Genomic DNA, 17,305 nt, shown 5'->3' on the forward strand with positions numbered 1-17,305 from the left:
TGAGAGGACTGAGGAGAACTGGAGTAAGGGGAGGAGAGCATTCTTATGATCTCCAGAGAAATGGATTCTGCAACTCATGGAGTAAGAGATGTTGAGACCTGCCTTTTCGGTTCAAGTCCTCTGTCTGCATGCTGCCTACTGTGGAGCAGTACACCTGCTGAAGTGGGCTGGGGAAACCGGGCACTAAGGAATCCTGGGTAGGGGACAGAACAGCTACCCCAGGAGCGCCCCTCCCAGGGGGAGGCCAGGGCTGCCCTCTTTCTGCTTCCCCAGCACCCCAGGATGAAAGAGATGGAGACAGGGTCAAACTCCCTTTTATGCCTACTCAGGAATCAGAGATGAAGACACATACCCGGAAACTTCAAGTTTATTCTTTATTGCTTCACTCCTCTCACATCCAAATAGCTACAGCTTCCCCCAGATCAAGTCTCTTTCCAGGAGAGCAAGCTCATGCCTCCACACTTGTTCTGAGGGGCCTGGGGGCCTCCGGATTCTGGCGGTCAGTTCGGGCTCTTCCACATGAAGGGAGGCTGGCAGCTCCCGCGGGTCTCTGCCGCGTCTATATACGAAAGCTCAGAACACTTGCTCAGCGTTTGGGACCCTGGTGTTCTGGAGCTCCAGCAGCCGCTGCACAGCCTCAGTCAAGTCCCGCTCTCCAAGCTGGCAGTTGTCTCGAGTCCGAATGTTCACTGTTCTCTTACTCTGCTCTTTCTGGCCAACCACTGCGGGAAGAGGGGAGGTTTGAGACTGTCAGGGCACATTTTTCTACATGGGATATACAAAAATTCAAGAGACCTAAATCTTTAGGAAGGGTGAGAGCAGAGGCCAGATAAGGTTCAGGAAAAGGGTATATTTAGCTGCCTCTTGCTTTCCAGTTTCCTGATCATCCTGACGGATAAGGAAATGCTCCAGACATTCTCCACATGCCTTATCACTTCCAGTCCTGAGCCTAGGGGTCGGAGACAGTAGGGTCAGCCACAGAAAAAGACAAACAGACCAAGAAGCAGACCCAGAGAGAAACTGTGTGTGGGCATTAGAGAGAGGGGAGGGTGGCAGGGGTATAAGAAACACATGCAAGCCCATGGGGTCATGGGGTAACTTGCTCTAAGAGCTCATGGGCAAGTGGGAGTGTAAAATGAGAGGATCAAGTAATCTGGCAAAGGAGTTTCTGCTCCTTATCATCCCTCAGGGCTAATTCCAACTAGGTCTAGAATAAACAAAGCTAACTAATTAACCCCTGATTAATCCTTCCTGTCCCTTTCTCTCTGATGCTCCTTTGGTTAATTAACCTAACAGACACCAAGAGCTAGGATGGAGGTCAGAAGAAAACTGTTTTCTTGAAACCATAAAACTCCTAGAAGAAAACATAGAGGTAATAATATCTTGGCATCAGCCTAAGCAACTTTATTCTGGGTATGTCTCCCCAGGCAAGGGAAACAAAAGCAAAAATAAACTACTGGGACCACATCAAACTACAAGCTTTTGCATAGCAAAGGAAACTATCAACACAATGAAAAAGTAACCTACTGAACTGAAGAATATATCTGCAAATGATAAGCCACCTAGGTGGCTCAGCTGGTTGGGCATCTGACTCTTGATTTGGGATCAGGTCATGATCTCATGGTTCGTGGGTTTGAGCCCCGCATCAGGCTCTGTGCTGGCAGTGTGGAACCTGCTTGGGATTCTCTCTCTCTGCCCCTCCCCTGCTTTCTCTCCCTCTCAAAATAAACTTAAACAAAATACCCCCCCAAATATACAAAGAACTCATACAACTCAACTCCAAAAAACTCCAAATCATCATATTTGAAAATGTGCAGAGGGCCTAAATGGACATTTTCCAAAGAAGACATATATGGCCAACAGGTACATAAAAAGATGCTTCACAACACTAAACATCAGGGAAATGGAAATCAAAACCACAATGAGATATCTTTTCACACCAGGAAGAATGGCTAGCACCAAAAAGACAAGAAATAACAAGTGTTGGCAAGGATGTGGAGAAAAAGGGACCCTCACGCACTGTTGGTGGGAATGTAAGCTGGTGCAGCCAGCGTAGAAAACAGTATGGAGGGTCCTCAATAAAGATTAAAAATAGAAATACCATAATGATCTAGTAATTCCACTGCATGGTATTTACCCCCCCAAAAGAAAACATTAATTCAAAAAGATTTATGCTCCCCTATGTTTACTGCAGCATTATTTACAGTAGCCAAGACATGGAAGCAACCCAAGTGTCCACTGACAGATACATGGATAAATACACAGGGTGTACACACACACACACACACACGTACACTGGAATATTACTCAGCCTGAAAAAGAGTGAGATTTTGTATGTGTGACGACATGGGTGGACCCAGAAGGTACTACGCTAAGTGAAGTCAGTCAGAGAAAGACAAATATCATGATTTCACTTTTTTAAAAAAGTAATCTCTATACCCAACATGGGGCTTGAACTCATGACCCCGAGATCAAGAGTCACATGCTTTATCAAATGAGCCAGCCAGATGCCCCATATATATGGAATCTAAAAAACAAAAGAAATGAACACACACATGCACATCCCCAAAAGAAACAATCTCATAAATACAGGGAACAAAAAAGTGGTGGCTGCTAGGGTGGACAGGTTGGGGGGATGGAAGGCAAAGGTGAAGGGGACTAGAGGTACAAACTTGCAATTATAAAATAAGTGAGTCATAGGGATGAAAAGTACAGCATAGAGAATATAGTCAATAATATTCTAATAACATTGTATGGTGACAGATGGTAGCTACATTTATTGTGATGAGCACTGAGTAATGTATAGAAGTGACACATTGTGTGTCAACTATACTTCAATTAAGATAAATTTTTAATTTAATTAAAAAAATAGGGGCGCCTGGGTGGCTCAGTCGGTTAAGCGGCCGACTTCGGCACAGGTCATGATCTCGCAGTCCATGAGTTCGAGCCCCGCGTTGGGCTCTGTGCTGACAGCTCGGAGCCTGGATCCTGCTTCAGATTCTGTGTCTCCCTCTCTCTGACCCTCCCCCGTTCATGCTTTGTCTCTCTCTGTCTCAAAAATAAATAAACGTTAAAAAAAAAAATTTTTTTTAAATAAAAATAAAAATAAAGAATATTAAAGTTGCTATGTATATAATCAGGAGTGACAAAATATACAAAAATTGTAAGGATAAAACGTGAGTCTGAAAAGAAATGCTATCTTTGCATCAAAATACTCTGAACCTTGGGCAATTTCCCCAGGGTGAATGTAGTTCACATGATCTCAGTTCAGTCTTTTAAGGGGAACTTTAGCAGAGATGTCTGAAAATACAGGCCCAACAGGTAAAATTCAAACACTTTGGCTGGCTACACAAAAACCCTAGCCTTACTCTTGAAGGTATTCACTTTCTTTTAAAAAAAAAAATTTTTTTTTAACGTTTATTTGTTTTTGAGACAGAGAGAGACAGAGCATGAATGGGGGAGGGTCAGAGAGAGAGGGAGACACAGAATCTGAAACAGGCTCCAGGCTCTGAGCTGTCAGCACAGAGCCCGACGCAGGGCTCGAACTCACAGACCACGAGATCGTGACCTGAGCCGAAGTCGGCCGCTTAACCGACTGAGCCACCCAGGTGCCCGAAGGTATTCACTTTCTAACATATGTTGCAATAACCCAAATCTCATCGAATGTTTTCTCACGTCTGTGATTTTGTACTTTTTTTGTTTCGTTGAGAATATTATTCTGCACTAGGTAAGAAAGTGCTTTTCATGCTTGTGATGTGATCTTCTATGACATGCACAAATTCAAAGAATAAATTAGTGGTAGAAAAAAAAGAAGAAATGGGATGCCTGGGTGGCTCATCCAGTTAAGCGTCCGACTTCGGCTCAGGTCATGCTCTCATGGTTTGTGGGTTCGAGCCCCACATTGGGCTCTACGCTGACAGTTCAGAACCTGAAGCCTACTTTGGATTCTGTGTCTCCCTCTCTTTCTGCCCCTCCCCTGCTCATGCTCTCTCTCTCTCTCTCCTTCAGAAATAAACATTTAAAAAAATTTTTTAAAAAGAAAAAGTTCTTCTGAGGATGAGAACTGATTGTCAGGGGGTGAAGGAACTGAGGGCCCAAACAGCTCAGGTGTCCTGAATCCTGGCTCCCTGAAAGTCTCGCTCAGGGACTGAGCCCTAGTTAATGCAAATCCAATAGGAAAGAACAGTGTAGAAGGCTGGTGGGGGAGCACTGGGCTCGGAGGGCCTGTGCTGCTGGTCACTTACCAAACTGAAAATTGTAGTGAGCGAGCTGAGCCCGGCGGACTCTCCGGCTGAGTGTCAGCCCCGAGTTGGCATCCAGGTCGCAGACCAGCCCTGCAGCCTGCAGTCTCCGCTGCGCCTGGGGCAGGGGTTTGAGGATGGGAACTGAAGGCTCAGGGGCTAGAGTAGCCTGATACCAATCTTCCCCATGCTGTCTTCTGTCTTCTGTCCTCTGCCTCAAGGCTCTCTGGTTCTTGTGGACAACCCCTCCTCATTCATCTCTGCACCGAGGCCCCTCCCCAGTCCCTCATAGTTTGTCTGCTTCCTACTGAAGCTGCACCTGCCACCAATTCCCGGACTCTGCCTGCTTTGCCTGTTCTAGCCCGGCTCTACCCAACCAGCTACTTGACTCTGTACTGTCCACACCCTTCCTCTAGAAAGGAAACATGCAGCTGACATTTACCTAAGCCCCTTTTGTACCAAGTGCTCCACTGTCAGCATTTAACATCTGTGAATTTGTTTAATTTTCACACACGAGGCAAGGAACTAGTGTCATTTCTCAGATGTGGAATATCCAGCATATATGTCAGCACCCATTCGAGACCAGTCCTGTGGCTCCAAGTGCTACTCCCCTTCTACTGTGCTGTGTGACTTCTTCCTACCCACTGCTCAGCCCCGGACTCGCCGTAGTCCTGCGTTAGCCCCTGTGCATGCACCCCCAGTTTCTCCTCACCTCCCTGGCATATTCCTCTTGCTCAGTTCCCACAGGGATGACCACCACCTGGAACGGGGACAGCCACAGTGGCCTGGTTGAGAGAGAAGAGAGGAAGGCAAACTCTTTACTCTAGCTCGACTACAAATACGGCTGCAGAGAGCAGATTTGAGAGGAAAAGAGAAGAGTGAGTCTGAGGGCACCAGGATCTGGGGCATGTACCATCTGGTCTGAGGACCAGAACAGAAATGTGGGGCCAGAGTTCTCACCATTTTCCACCACAGCTTTCCGCTAGCACTCCCAACATCCTTTCCACAGAACCTAGCACTGCTCGGTGAATGACGACTGGACGCTCTGGGGCCCCCGCCTGCCTTGGAGGGAAAAAGGGAGAAGGAGGGAATAGAGGAAATGTCACGAGATATGCACACGAGATTACCTTCTGGTTTTTAAGCAATATTCAGCTCCGGTGAAGGTGTAAAGGATTTGAGTTTCATGTTAGGTACAAAGATAGAAGGAGACGCTGTTCTCCACCTACTCCACTAGCAGCCAAGGGAAAAGGGGATGAGCACGGTTCTGTACCCCTTGTACTGGAGATCAAATCTCAGGGGCAGCTGGAAGTCAAGTTGGATTGTCCCACACTGATGGGGCCGGCCCAGGGCATCGCGGAGGTGCACGTCAATCTGGAGGAGAGAGACAGAGGCCTAAAAGCAACCAGAAGCAGTACCCTCTACTGTCCGCACCACCCACCTTCCACCTGCCTACGTGCCAGGCTTTCTGAGAGACTCCTCACTCAGCTCTGTTGTACTCTTACTTCACTCACTGGACACCCCAGCAGTAGCTCTTTCTACCTGATAATGGTATTATGACCTTAGGGGACTTTGATACAAATGACCCACCCACACCCTGGCCTCTGAATTCCTTGAGTTCGTCATTTCCGGGATGTCTACCTGCACCCACCCTATGGATACAGCCTTCATCTTGTCATCGCCCAGAATGGTTACACCTCTGGAACAGTCCATCACACACCCTGCTCTGATTACTGTCTCTTGGTTTTCTGGCTCTGACAATTATTCCTACAAATGGCTCTTTAATTTCCAGGTTGCTTAATTCCTCTATTTCCTTCCCATTCACAGGCTCCATCCACCTTTCTTTCTTTCCCCATGTGGCTGGAACCACTTTCCCAGGTTCCCCTCTATCACTGTTCTTCTGTCACATCCCCATGGCAAATCCTCAACCTGGTGGCACTCCTGCCCCCCACCTCCTTGCCCCTGCAACAGAACTGCTCAGAGCTGCCCAGCATGTCCCATACCACAACAGATACATAAACGGGGATTGATGCCGCCATGCAAATCCCTGTTCTGAACCTCAAGTGGACCCTGACTGCTGTCGGCAATCCCCTGCTGCCCTAATCAGTTCTGTGTCCTGTTCTCTTCAAGGACTTTCAAGCTTTCTCCTCTCTCTTCCTATCTTCACTGCCCCCACTAACAACTCCCCTCTTCCCTACTCCCATCTCAGCAAATGATCCTGTCTCACATTTTATGGGGAAATCAGATAATGACATCATGAGACGAAAAGTGTCTCAACTTCCTGTCACCACACTTATAGACCTCCTTGCATGTGCCTCCAACCTTTCTTCCTGCCTCCACAACAATGGCAGAGGTGATCTCTTGTGGGCTCTCAATCCCACCCCTCAAACCTCCCCAAGAACTTCCCTCCACTGAAACCCCTTCTACAACTTCAATTTTTCCCTGACTCAAACACGCTCTCTTTTATCAGAGCTAAACATTCTTGAATTTCTCTCTTCATCAAAATCTCTTTTGACTATCCAGGCCCCTCTTGCTACTCTCCTTTGCTTTTTGAGAGCCAAAATGCTCAAAAGAGTTATGTTCATTCATTTACCTCTGACTCCCACCCCAGCCTCTGTACCAGAAATGGTGCTTCAACATCTAACAGCCTTTTCATGGAATCCAGTAGACACTTTCCAGTCCTTTTTTCCCCCTGACTTGTTTTACTTCTTCCAACTTGCCCTGTTTACCCTGCCTCCACCCTCTGCCTGCACTGTTCCCACCTGGAACCCCTCTTTCCTTGGCCAACAATGACTTTTAAGGTTAGAAAGAGAATTCTGCAGGGGCACCTGGGGAGCTCAGTCTTTAAGCATCCAACTTCGGCTTGGGTCATCATCTCACAGTTGATGAGTTCGAGTCCTACATCGGGGGAGTCCGAGCCCCACTTCAGGGAAAACATGAGCCCTGGGTGAGCCCTGCTTCTCTCTCTTCCCCTTACGGTATTCTCCCTCTCTCTCTCTTGATCTTTGCCCCTCGTTCACTTACACCCTCTCTCTCTCAAAAAAAAAAAAAAAAAGGTAAAGAAAGAGAATCCTGCAAGAAGCCTTTCCTGACCCTCCCTCCTGAATGATATGCTCCCTTGGTACCTGCAAGCGTGGGTTCAGTGGCCCTGAAATGCCTATTTGCCTCCCACACGCCTCACAGGACCATAAGCTCCACGGGGCCAGGGAACATACTGCTCTTCTTTCTATCCTATACAAGTTAAAAAATATTCCTTTGTGTCTATTAAATACCTAATAAAACAAAACAAAAAATGAGTAAATACAACTCTTAGGAGGATCCCCAACTTACTTTAGGCCCATAGAAGGCACCATCTCCAGGGTTGAGTTCCCAGGGTTCTCCAAATTCTTCCAGGGCCCGTTGAAGGACCTTTAAAGGGAATGAGACGAGAGAGGAATGTATCATTTTAGACTTTATAAGCAACAGACCCCTCCAGTCCCCCAACAAATGACCTGGTTGGCATATGCCTCTATTGAGGACCCCAATTCCCATCTCCCCTCTTCTGCCATCATCTCCCCTCTTCTGCCATCTGCCTCCTCACCTGCTCAGCCTGGTCCCAAAGGCAAGGCTCGCCCAGGAAGCTAGATGGCCGGGTAGATAGAGCCAGGCGGAAGGAGAAGCCAAGGACAGTGTAGACAGAGCGGAGGAAATCAAGACAGCCTTGTATCTCTGTTTCAAGCTGGGGACAGAAAATAAGGGTGAGTGAGTTGTGTGCAACCTAGAGTTCTGGAGTGATGGGAGTTTTGGGGGAAACACAGGGCAAAAACATAGAGGCAAGCTGGGGCTATCATACAACTGAGTTGTAGTATACAAAGAGGGAGACAGGGAGCAGGAGTGTTGGCAGTTCAAATGGAGAATGGAAGGCGGTTTAGAAATGCTTTGGTGGAGCTGGGGAAGGGCCACCTGATCCGGTGCACAGAAGATGTGAGCGTCATCCTGCTGGAAGCACCGCAGCCGGGTCAGTCCCCCCAGACTGCCAGAGGCCTCGGCCCGGTGCAGGGCCCCAAAGTCCGCCAGGCGCAGGGGCAGCTCTCGCCAGGATCTGGGCCGGTGAGCGAACATCAGGCTGAGGTGGGGATGAGGAAGGGTCAGGGCCACAGGGAAAAGCAGCCCCCGCAGACTGCATCTCTGCCCAGTGTGCTTGCTTACTTTCTCTGCGCCATCAGCACGCCCTCCCCCCAAGTCCTGTCCATCCCACTCAGCAGTTTGAGCCCTTCCTGGTTCAAAGTGCATTTCTCAGGGGCGCCTGGGTGGCTCAGTCGGTTGGGCGTCCGACTTCAGCTCAGGTCACGATCTCGCGATCCGTGAGTTCGAGCCCCGCATCGGGCTCTGGGCTGATGGCTCAGAGCCTGGAGCCTGCTTCTGATTCTGTGCCTCCCTCTCTCTCTGCCCCTCCCCCGTTCATGCTCTGTCTCTGTCTCAAAAATAAGTAAAAACATTAAAAAAAAATTTAAAAACAAAAACAAAAACCAAAGTGCATTTCTCAGAACAACAGCAGCAGACTTCATTTACTGTGCCCCTATTGTGTGACAGGCACTGAGGTGAAAGAGGAACTTCGGACAGCAACTCCAAACCCCTGATGTTATACAAGGAGACTAAGGCTCAGAGAGACACAATGGTTTTCCCAAATTCACAAGGTTTTCTGGAGTGCAGATTTAAGACTCGAATCAGGTGTTGTAGTGCTCTGCCAAGGCGCTTTCTATTACTTCATATTCAGCAACCTGGTTGCCTACCCCCAGCCCTGGGAGGACCCAGGCCTCTTGGCTCCTAGCTCACCAGTGTGCAGGGCAGTTCATGGGCTTCAGGGCGAGTGTGTCTGCAGGATGGCTAGGAGCGTGGTCACTCAGGGAGCTGGAGAGCCTGTCAGAGTCTGGGGGCTGCAGGGCAAACATATCCTCCTGATAATGCTCCCAGTGTCCTGACACCTCCCAGAGCTTCGTAGAAAACAGTATGGGGGTTTTCACCTCGGAAAAACCACGGCGGGTGTACTCGGCCTGGAGAGGAGGGCACAGGATATGGAAGGCAGAGTGACTGGGGGAGGACAGCACAAATATGGAAGGCAGAGTCAGGGAGAGGCAGGTGTGTGATCCTCCGGGGACCTCAGGTCAGGCTGATCTCAACTACAACCTATTAAGTACCGTGTTCCCTCTCTACGCTCCCCCCTCTGTGCACCACACATTCCTAGGACCTTGTTAAAGGCCACCAGCACCTTATAATGTTTATGTTCATGCTTCTAATCCCGCTCTTCTAACACTTGGCTTCTGGGTCCTGATTTCCTCTCTGGTCATCCCTCCTCTGGACTGGAGGCCCCCTTACCCTGATGAAAGCCACCAGTGCATTATACACTCTCGTCCCTCGAGGCAGGAAGAAACAGCTCCCGGGGCTCAGTTCATGGAAGAAGAAGAGCTCCTGTGCCTGAGTCAGGAATGGCAATGTCACTTGGAGAGAGAAGCAAGGACTTTGGAACCCAGAAGAAATAACTGATGGAGCTGCTCAATCTGCTGGATTCAGAATCTGCTCCCAGCTTCACAATTAGGTTCCTTCACGCACCCTCTCCTTCTCCAATCTCCGTACCTTCCCAATGCGCCGGTGGTCCCGTAACTCCGCTTTCTCCCTCCCTTCTTCCCAGGCTCTCAACTCCTCCATTGTGGGGAAGGAGATCCCTGACACTCGCTGCAGTGGCTCTGGGGCACCTGAAGACCTCCACAGGGATGACGAGTTCTATGGGAAAACAGAGGGAGTCAAAGGGAAGATGAGGGACTGCGGGTACCCAAGCTCTCCTTCGCTGATGCTCGTCTGATTCTGAGCATACGACACGCACCACAAGTGTCCCGTCTCAGCACTCACTCCATTTTCCACTGCCTCCATCAGCGTGATACCCCTCAGAACCCCTGCCATGTTTACAGCCTTAGACACACTGGATGCTTAATTCCCACTTGTATCCTGTTCAAGCCTAACCTTATCCTGCCACCTCTTTTTCTCCCCATTCTCCCACCAGTACATTCTCTCTGTACTTAGAGCCCCCCTCCCCCACCTCTAATCAATGACTACTCATGGGAGTAACCTTCAGCTCCGGTCAAATGTCAGTTGTTGTTGTTTCTATCCACCTGCTTATCAATCTCCACTATGCCCTATTCCTGGCCACATGAAATTCAAATGCTTCTGCCTACTCTTTCCTCAAACAATTTAACAAGAAACAGCCAGCGTTTTATACCACTTTCACCTGTGTTAATTGACTTTGTCTCTGTGACGTGGATTTATTGGTAGGACAGGAATTAACAACAGTCTTATTTTATAGATGGGGAAAATGAGTAAGGAGATTTACCCAAGGCCACATACTTTACCTATGGCAGAGCCAGGACTAAGCAAGATGAGAGGTTTTTAGTCCAGGGCTTTTGGCTGCATATTCCTGCCTCTCCTCTCGCTCCCTGCTCCCATTCCACCGAACAAATAACTCACCTGGCCCAGGCACAGGATTTTCATAAAAGGCATGACTTGAACTTAGAATACTCTCCCTGTGCCTGCCCAGTGGGGTTCTACACACCCTCTCCACAGCAGCCTCCCCTATGTGACCCTGTCCAGACTGTTCTCACACTCCCTCTCCACCTCCCTAGCACTGAGGTCCAACTACGGATTGTGAATTGGCTTCTGAGCTCCGGCAGGATGTCCAGCAGCTGCCATCACACTGGGAGTTTGTGGAAGGCAGGAACCAAGAAATCTTCCTCCTACTGGATTCCTCCCTTAGCTATAAGAGGAGAGAAGGGGCTGAGAGAGCATCTTCCTACTCCCCTGCTCATCCCAGTGAAAGCAGGAGTCTTAACCTAACCTTGCCCTCACAACTGACCGTCAGCAGCTTCAGTCCTCCAATCTGTCCAGTATGCCGAAGGTGGGGGCCCCGGCAGAGGTCTACCAGCATGCCACACCTGGGGGAAAGGAGAGAACACTTAGTGGTCTCCAAATTCTTGAGCTTCCGGTGTTCTCCTGGCCTCTAGCAGACGGAAAAAAAATGTAAGACCTGTTCTACAGAGACAGCAAGAGCAATGGGAGATAAAAATAATTTCTTGTTCCCATTATTTTTCTGAACAACAGACTACCTTCTACCTTCTTTCCCTCATCCTATTTCTGGCCTTCTTTTGTGCATACCTACCTCCCCGTTTCCCTCCATTTTGACAACGCTCACCCATATACTATTGCTGTTGGACCTGTCACTTTCTCCTCAATCAGGCGAAGCTTAAAGGGGTTATCCTGGAAGGAGAGAAGAGTGAGGATAAGTCTCTATTCCCATAAAGATGTTCTGAGAGAGGGGTGTATGGGTGGCTCAGTCAGTCGAGTGTCCAACTTCAGCTCAGGTCATGATCTTGCGGTTCGAGAGTTTGAGCCCCACGTCAGGCTCTCTGCTGACAGCTCAGAGCCAGGAGCCTGCTTCAGATTCTGTGTCTCCCTCTTTCTGTCTGCCCCTCCCCTCTCTCTGCTTGTGCTCTGTCTCTCGCTCTCTCAAAAATAAATAAACGTTAAAAAAAAAAGTTAAAAAGAAAAAAAGATGTCCTGGGAGACAATCACCCCTTCCCCCATGCTTTTGGATCGTCCTCCTAAATGTGTGCACCCCCACCCCACCTTGAAGAGCCGGCGAAGCTGATCCTGGGAAGCCTCTAGCCTCCGGAAGGGTTGAGCAGCAGCTGCAAGTTCCTGGCAAATCCGCTCCAAAGCAGGCAGCTCTGAGCCCCGGACTGTCCTGGAAAGGTGAGAACTGGTTGGCGTTCATCCTTTAAGAAGCATCACCTGGGTGCCACACCTGTTGGCTAGGGGGTGAAACCCTGCTCTCCACAGACATCTAGAATTATTGGTAAAGGCAGACAAACTGACAGAAAACATAAATAGGAAATCAGGTATAAATTTTACAGTGGGAGCAAAAGCTCTATATGTTAAATTAAAGGTCGGATGCAGACAATATGGACAGACATAATTAAGGCAATAGTAATGAAGGATGAAGTAAAAAATAAAAGCCAAAGAATTCATAAAGACTAGAGAAGTTTCAATGAGAATTAGAAAAGGAAAAGCATGGACTAGGGGAGAAATTGGCACCAATATCACAGCAAAGGCCTGGAGAGGCCCTCCTCTAAACTTTCTCTTCCAAATTGAACATCCCTGACGCCCCAGAAGAGGATGCAGAAACCACTCGGGTGAAACAGTACAAACTCAGTATAAAATGAATTAGGTTTGAGAAGATAATGTAGAACATAGTGACTATAGTTGATAATTCTATACAGTATGCATGAAATTTGCTAAGAGTAAACCTTAAGCAATCACACACATGAAGTGAGGTGATGAATGTACTAATTAACTCAATCGTGGGAATCCCTTCACAATGAATATAAATATCAAATTATCAGCTTGTTCACTTTATTTTTTTATTTTTAAAAGTTTAAGGAGCGCCTGGGTGGCTCAGTCACTTATGCATCCAACTTCAGCTCAGGTCATGATCTTGAGGTCTGTGGGTTTGAGCCCTGCATCGGGCTCTGTGCTGAAAGCTCGGAACCTGGAGCCTGTTTCAGATTCTGTCTCCCTCTCTCTCTGCCCCTCCTCCACTCATGCTCTGTCTCTGTCTCTCTCAAAAATAAATAAACATTAAAAAAAAAGTTTAAGTAATTCTCTACAACCAACATGGGGCTTGAATTCACAACCCTGAGATGAAGAGTCACACGCTTTTCTGACTGAGCCAGGCGCCCCTCACGTTGTACACTTTTAATATATTACTTTGTCAATTAAATTCCAAAAAGCTGACAAATGAAATAAAATATGGTGAAATATCTAAGAAACCACTCCAGAATCATTCTCCTCTCTGCTTGCACTACTCACCGTTCCTTTCCCAGGAAGAAATCATGGTAGAAGCCACATTCTGTACTTGGACCTCGGCAGAGGACAGCACCAAGGAGCTGTTCAGCTGCTGCTCCCAGGACATGGGTGCTGGAGTGCCAGAACACCTGGGTTCACAAGAAAGGAGTTCATAACCACCGCTTTTGTTTTTTTATTTTATTTTTTTTCATAACCTCCTTCTTTAACCCCTCACTCTCTGATACTCTTCTCAGAGAAGCTGGCGTGAAACCAGTATGGCTCTTCTAGAAATAACTATCACAAGATGGGGAATCTGACCTTGGAGGTGAATACTAACTAAACAGTAAAAAGGAGGAAAAACTGAAAACAAAAGGCTAGTAGAAACATGCGCAGACAGGGGTAACCCCCACTCCCACTCCTCAGTGCTTCCTGGTCCTACAGCATAGAAACAGGGCCTAGGCTTCTTTTTCTGCTCCTATAACATCCCCTTTTAGGGCTTCAGAGTAAACTACCTTCTCAAGACCATAGTTCCTAAGGGCTCTATTTGATCTTTTAGTTCTATTTTTCTCTATTCCAGGAATCTAGTGTGATGCAACCCCTCCTCTAGGATTTGTTCACCATTTATTTATTTGTTGTTTATTTATTTTGAGAGAGATTGCATGTGTGTGTGCTAGTGGGAAAGAGCAGAGAGAGAGACAGAGAATCCCAAGCAGGCTCCATGGTGTCAGTGCAGGGCCGGACACAGGGGTTAATCTCACAAACCAGGAGATCATGACCTGAACTGAAACCAAGATTTAGATGCTCAACCCACTGAGCCACCAAGGCGCCCCTTTGGTCACCATTTAGATGAAGATGATAAAACTCCATTTTTCTGGATCCTAGTAGATGAGGTCTATATTACCCAAGCTGACATGAAGAAGACAAAGTAGGGAGGAGGAGTTGTGTGCTCAGTTGTGGAAGCCAAGTTAGAATTAAAAAATATATGCCCGTAGAGGTGCCTGGGTGGCTCAGTCAGTTAAGCGTCCGACTTTTTTTTTTTTTTTTTTAACGTTTATTTATTTTTGAGACAGAGAGAGACAGAGCATGAACGGGGGAGGGGCAGAGAGAGAGGGAGACACAGAATCGGCAGCAGGCTCCAGGCTCTGAGCCATCAGCCCAGAGCCCGACGCGGGTCTGGAACTCACGGACCGCAAGATCGTGACCTGAGCTGAAGTCGGACGCTTAACCGACTGAGCCACCCAGGCGCCCCAAGCGTCCGACTTTGACTCAGATCATGATCTCACAGTCTGTGGGTTTGAGCCCTGAATCAGGCTATGTGCTGACAGCTCGGAGCCTGGAGCCTGCTTCAGATTCGGTGTCTCCCTCTCCGGAACCTCTGTCGCCCCTCCCCCGCTCACACCTCTGTCTCTGTCTCTCTCACAAGTAAACAAACATTAAAAAAAAATTATAAAAAAATATATGTTACAGATGACTTATGACGTATGTCTCTAGGGTTGAAGTGACAGAACTGGCATATTACCCTTCTATTTTCAGCTTTCCTTTTTACTAGTGCAAATGATGTTTACTTAATGGACCTATGTTGAAAATTTTCATCCTAAGTTTCTAGCTTATCCAGGGTTAGTCAAAGACAGGCAGTCTGTGGTAGGTCTCCCTCCCAACTGCAAAGGGAGAAACTGAGGCAAAAGAAATACTAGAAGTATGCCCACTTAAAAATCCCTTAGTTTAGTTGTCACTGTATTCCTGAAAAGGAAGAAACTTACTGCTTTGCCCTCTGCAGAACTGAATGTCAGAAATCTGAGGTCAGAATCTGTCTCCAAAGGCCGTTCCAGATCATAAAGTTCTCCATTCACTTGAGCAGCCACTGCAGTATCTGCCAGTGTTGAGCTTGGGAATTGGGAGTGGGGGGGGGGGGGGGGGGGGGGGGGGGGGGGGGGGAGGGGAAGTGAGGACAAAGAAAAAGACATGGTCACAGTCCACAGGGGAAGACAGGGACTAATCTCTCAATAGTTCTAAGCTTGCAAATGGGGAAAGGTGCACCAGAGCAATAAAACCTATCATTTCTTTTCCCAATGGATAATAAACAAAGGGTAGAGACTCTGAAACTAACCCAGATGAAAATGAATTCTCATGAAAAGGCGATCTTGATAGAGATGGAATAGATACCAGGCATAATTTTCATTCTCTGCTCGAGTCCAGCGAAATACAGAGGGAGAAGGATGATCCTGGTAGGTACAAAATGGTCTGGTACCTGATCTGCTGGGCTAGCTGGTAAGGGGTTGTGCTCCATGCCACAGCATCCACCCTCTGGCCTCCAGGAAGTGATATCTTAACAGTCCGGTGCTCCTTCTGTGCCACGCTTGCTAACTTCTTTACTTGAGCAGTCCATAGCTCCTCAAAAAGGCCGAGCCGCTCTGCCAACCACTGTGGAGGGGCTGGCACAGCTGCCTGGAGAGAAAAATGTTAGGAGGTAACTCAGGTCCCATCATTCCTTCCTGGGATTGAGGCTGGCAGGAGGTGAGGGTACCGAAGTGGCCTTAATCCTAAACCCAGGCCTTTAAGAGGGCTGGGTGATACAGGGCTCTAGACTAGGAGCCCTAGCCTCTTCTGGTGGTCGACTCTAGGGAAAAGATGGCTGTAACTAAAGGCTTAGCGGGGCCGGATCCAGGGGCTCAAGGCAGGGGTTGGGAGCCTGCACTTTGGGCCTGGTCTGGGTCCGATGCGGTTCTTAACTTTTGGGTGGGTACCTCACGCACCGTGTGTAGCCGGCAGGTTTGCAAGCCCGACAGCCGGAGCCGCCGCCACCTCTGACACAGGCCCATGTTCCTTCAAACCCGTGCCTACATCCTTAAACAAATTATCCTCGACTCTTTCACCGGATTTCTCATAGGTTTCCGGCCCAATGACGCCCAAGCCCATTGGCTGCGGCAGCTGCCACTCTAACCCGGGACCACCTCCAGGAGCTCCGAAGTGGTCCGCCCCACACTGCTTGAGCAGCGGTGTGGGTGGTTCCGGCTGGCCGGAAGACCTAAACTGTTACACACACTCCCAGTCCCAAAACTTGGGTTTCAGCTAGCGGTAGCAAGAGCATATTCTGGCAGCGTGGAGGAAAGGGGAGTGAAAACTCATGAGAAATGAGAGTGGGAGAAAAACGGAGGGGAAAGGGTAGCTCGTCATTTCCTTTTAACCATAGGTTTTCTTTTATATCGTCTTTACTGGCAGGTAGAAATCAGGGGGATAGACGTTGGAACCAAGTGTTAAATCCTGGACCTGCCATTCACAATATAATTTTAGGTGGATTACACCATTCCTTCTAAACTTCGATTTTCTCATACATAAAATAGTAATAGAGGCTCCTGGCTGGCTCAGTCAGTGGAGCGTGAGACTTTTGATCTTGGGGTTGTGAGTTGGAGCCCCCACTTTGGGCGTAGAGATTACTTTAAAAAACTAGGGACGCCTGGGTCGCTCAGTAGGTTAAGCGTCCAACTCTTGATTTCTGCTCAGGTCATGATCTCTTGGTTCCTTGGGGCTGATCGTGGCAGAGGGCTCTGCGCTGATGGCATGGAGCCTGGTTGGGATTCTCTGTCTCCCTCTCTCTTTGCCCCTCTGTGGCTTGTGCTCTCCCTCTCCCTCTCTCTCAAAATAAACATTAAAAAAAATTTTTTTTTTAATCTTAAAAAAACAAAATGGGTATAACAGTAACACTCCCAATTGTCGAGGTTAGTTTCGTGTAAATCATGCGTGGTACTCAGTAATGGGCTATAATAGCGACAAGCCGTTAGAATAAATAAATTTAATAGCTTTGGGGCTGCACCAAAGAATCTACAGAGGGCACTTCTTGCAATTTCTTCATAGTCATACTGCTTAAGAGGGACCTTAGCGACCTCTTTATTTTACAGATGAAAGAATTTAAGGTCAGAGAAAATAAATGACTTAAGGTCAAACAGTAAGTGCCGATACTAGATTTTGAATCCAAGTTTTTTTTTTTTTAATTTTTTAACGTTTATTTATTTTTGAGACAGAGAGAGACAGAGCATGAACGGGGGAGGGTCAGAGAGAGAGGGAGACACAGAATCCGAAACAGGCTCCAGGCTCTGAGCTGTCAGCACAGAGCCCAACGCGGGGCTCAAACTCACAGACCGTGAGATCATGACCTGAGCCGAAGTCGGCAGCTTAACCAACTGAGCCACCCAGGTGCC

The 17,305-nt window shown here is 48.0% G+C and overlaps 1 protein-coding gene across 4 annotated transcripts; it reads right to left on the reverse strand.

Annotated features, from left to right (window-relative positions):
• Positions 1-355: 355 nt before the first annotated feature.
• On the reverse strand, positions 356-16,186 carry TARS2 (threonyl-tRNA synthetase 2, mitochondrial). Of its 4 annotated transcripts, XM_049616365.1 has the most exons (19): positions 15,863-16,008; positions 15,358-15,554; positions 14,870-14,993; positions 13,134-13,258; positions 11,892-12,009; positions 11,458-11,522; positions 11,122-11,200; positions 9,852-9,998; positions 9,594-9,692; positions 9,242-9,271; positions 9,054-9,154; positions 8,181-8,343; positions 7,819-7,956; positions 7,569-7,646; positions 5,512-5,612; positions 5,202-5,303; positions 4,954-5,026; positions 4,245-4,359; positions 356-722 (listed from the first exon to the last, which is right to left on the reverse strand). In XM_049616365.1, the coding sequence occupies exons 1-19, from the start codon at positions 15,926-15,928 to the stop codon at positions 574-576; spliced, it is 2,070 nt and encodes a 689-aa protein (XP_049472322.1). In that variant the 5' UTR covers positions 15,929-16,008; the 3' UTR covers positions 356-573. The 4 variants fall into 4 exon arrangements, 3 of the variants coding, with proteins under 3 accessions (XP_049472322.1, XP_049472320.1, XP_049472321.1); XM_049616363.1 differs by having other exon boundaries at positions 9,054-9,271; positions 15,863-16,007; XM_049616364.1 differs by lacking the exon at positions 11,458-11,522 and having other exon boundaries at positions 9,054-9,271; positions 9,594-9,715.
• Between the last annotated feature and the right edge of the window lie 1,119 nt (positions 16,187-17,305).

This window comes from Panthera uncia (assembly GCF_023721935.1).
Source record: "Panthera uncia isolate 11264 chromosome C1 unlocalized genomic scaffold, Puncia_PCG_1.0 HiC_scaffold_4, whole genome shotgun sequence".
NCBI lineage: Eukaryota > Metazoa > Chordata > Mammalia > Carnivora > Felidae > Panthera > Panthera uncia.

What these genes read in the sequence shown, in the direction of transcription:
- TARS2 (XM_049616363.1), bottom strand. Translation starts at nt 15,928, where the DNA reads ATGGGCCTGTGTCAGAGGTGGCGGCGGCTCCGGCTGTCGGGCTTGCAA. An exon ending in GAGGACTGAAGCTGCTGACG is followed by an intron (nt 9,999 to 11,121) that starts GTCAGTTGTGAG and finishes GTTTTCCCATAG; the next exon opens with AACTCGTCATCCCTGTGGAG. An exon ending in ACCACCGGCGCATTGGGAAG is followed by an intron (nt 9,693 to 9,851) that starts GTACGGAGATTG and finishes TTCCTGACTCAG; the next exon opens with GCACAGGAGCTCTTCTTCTT.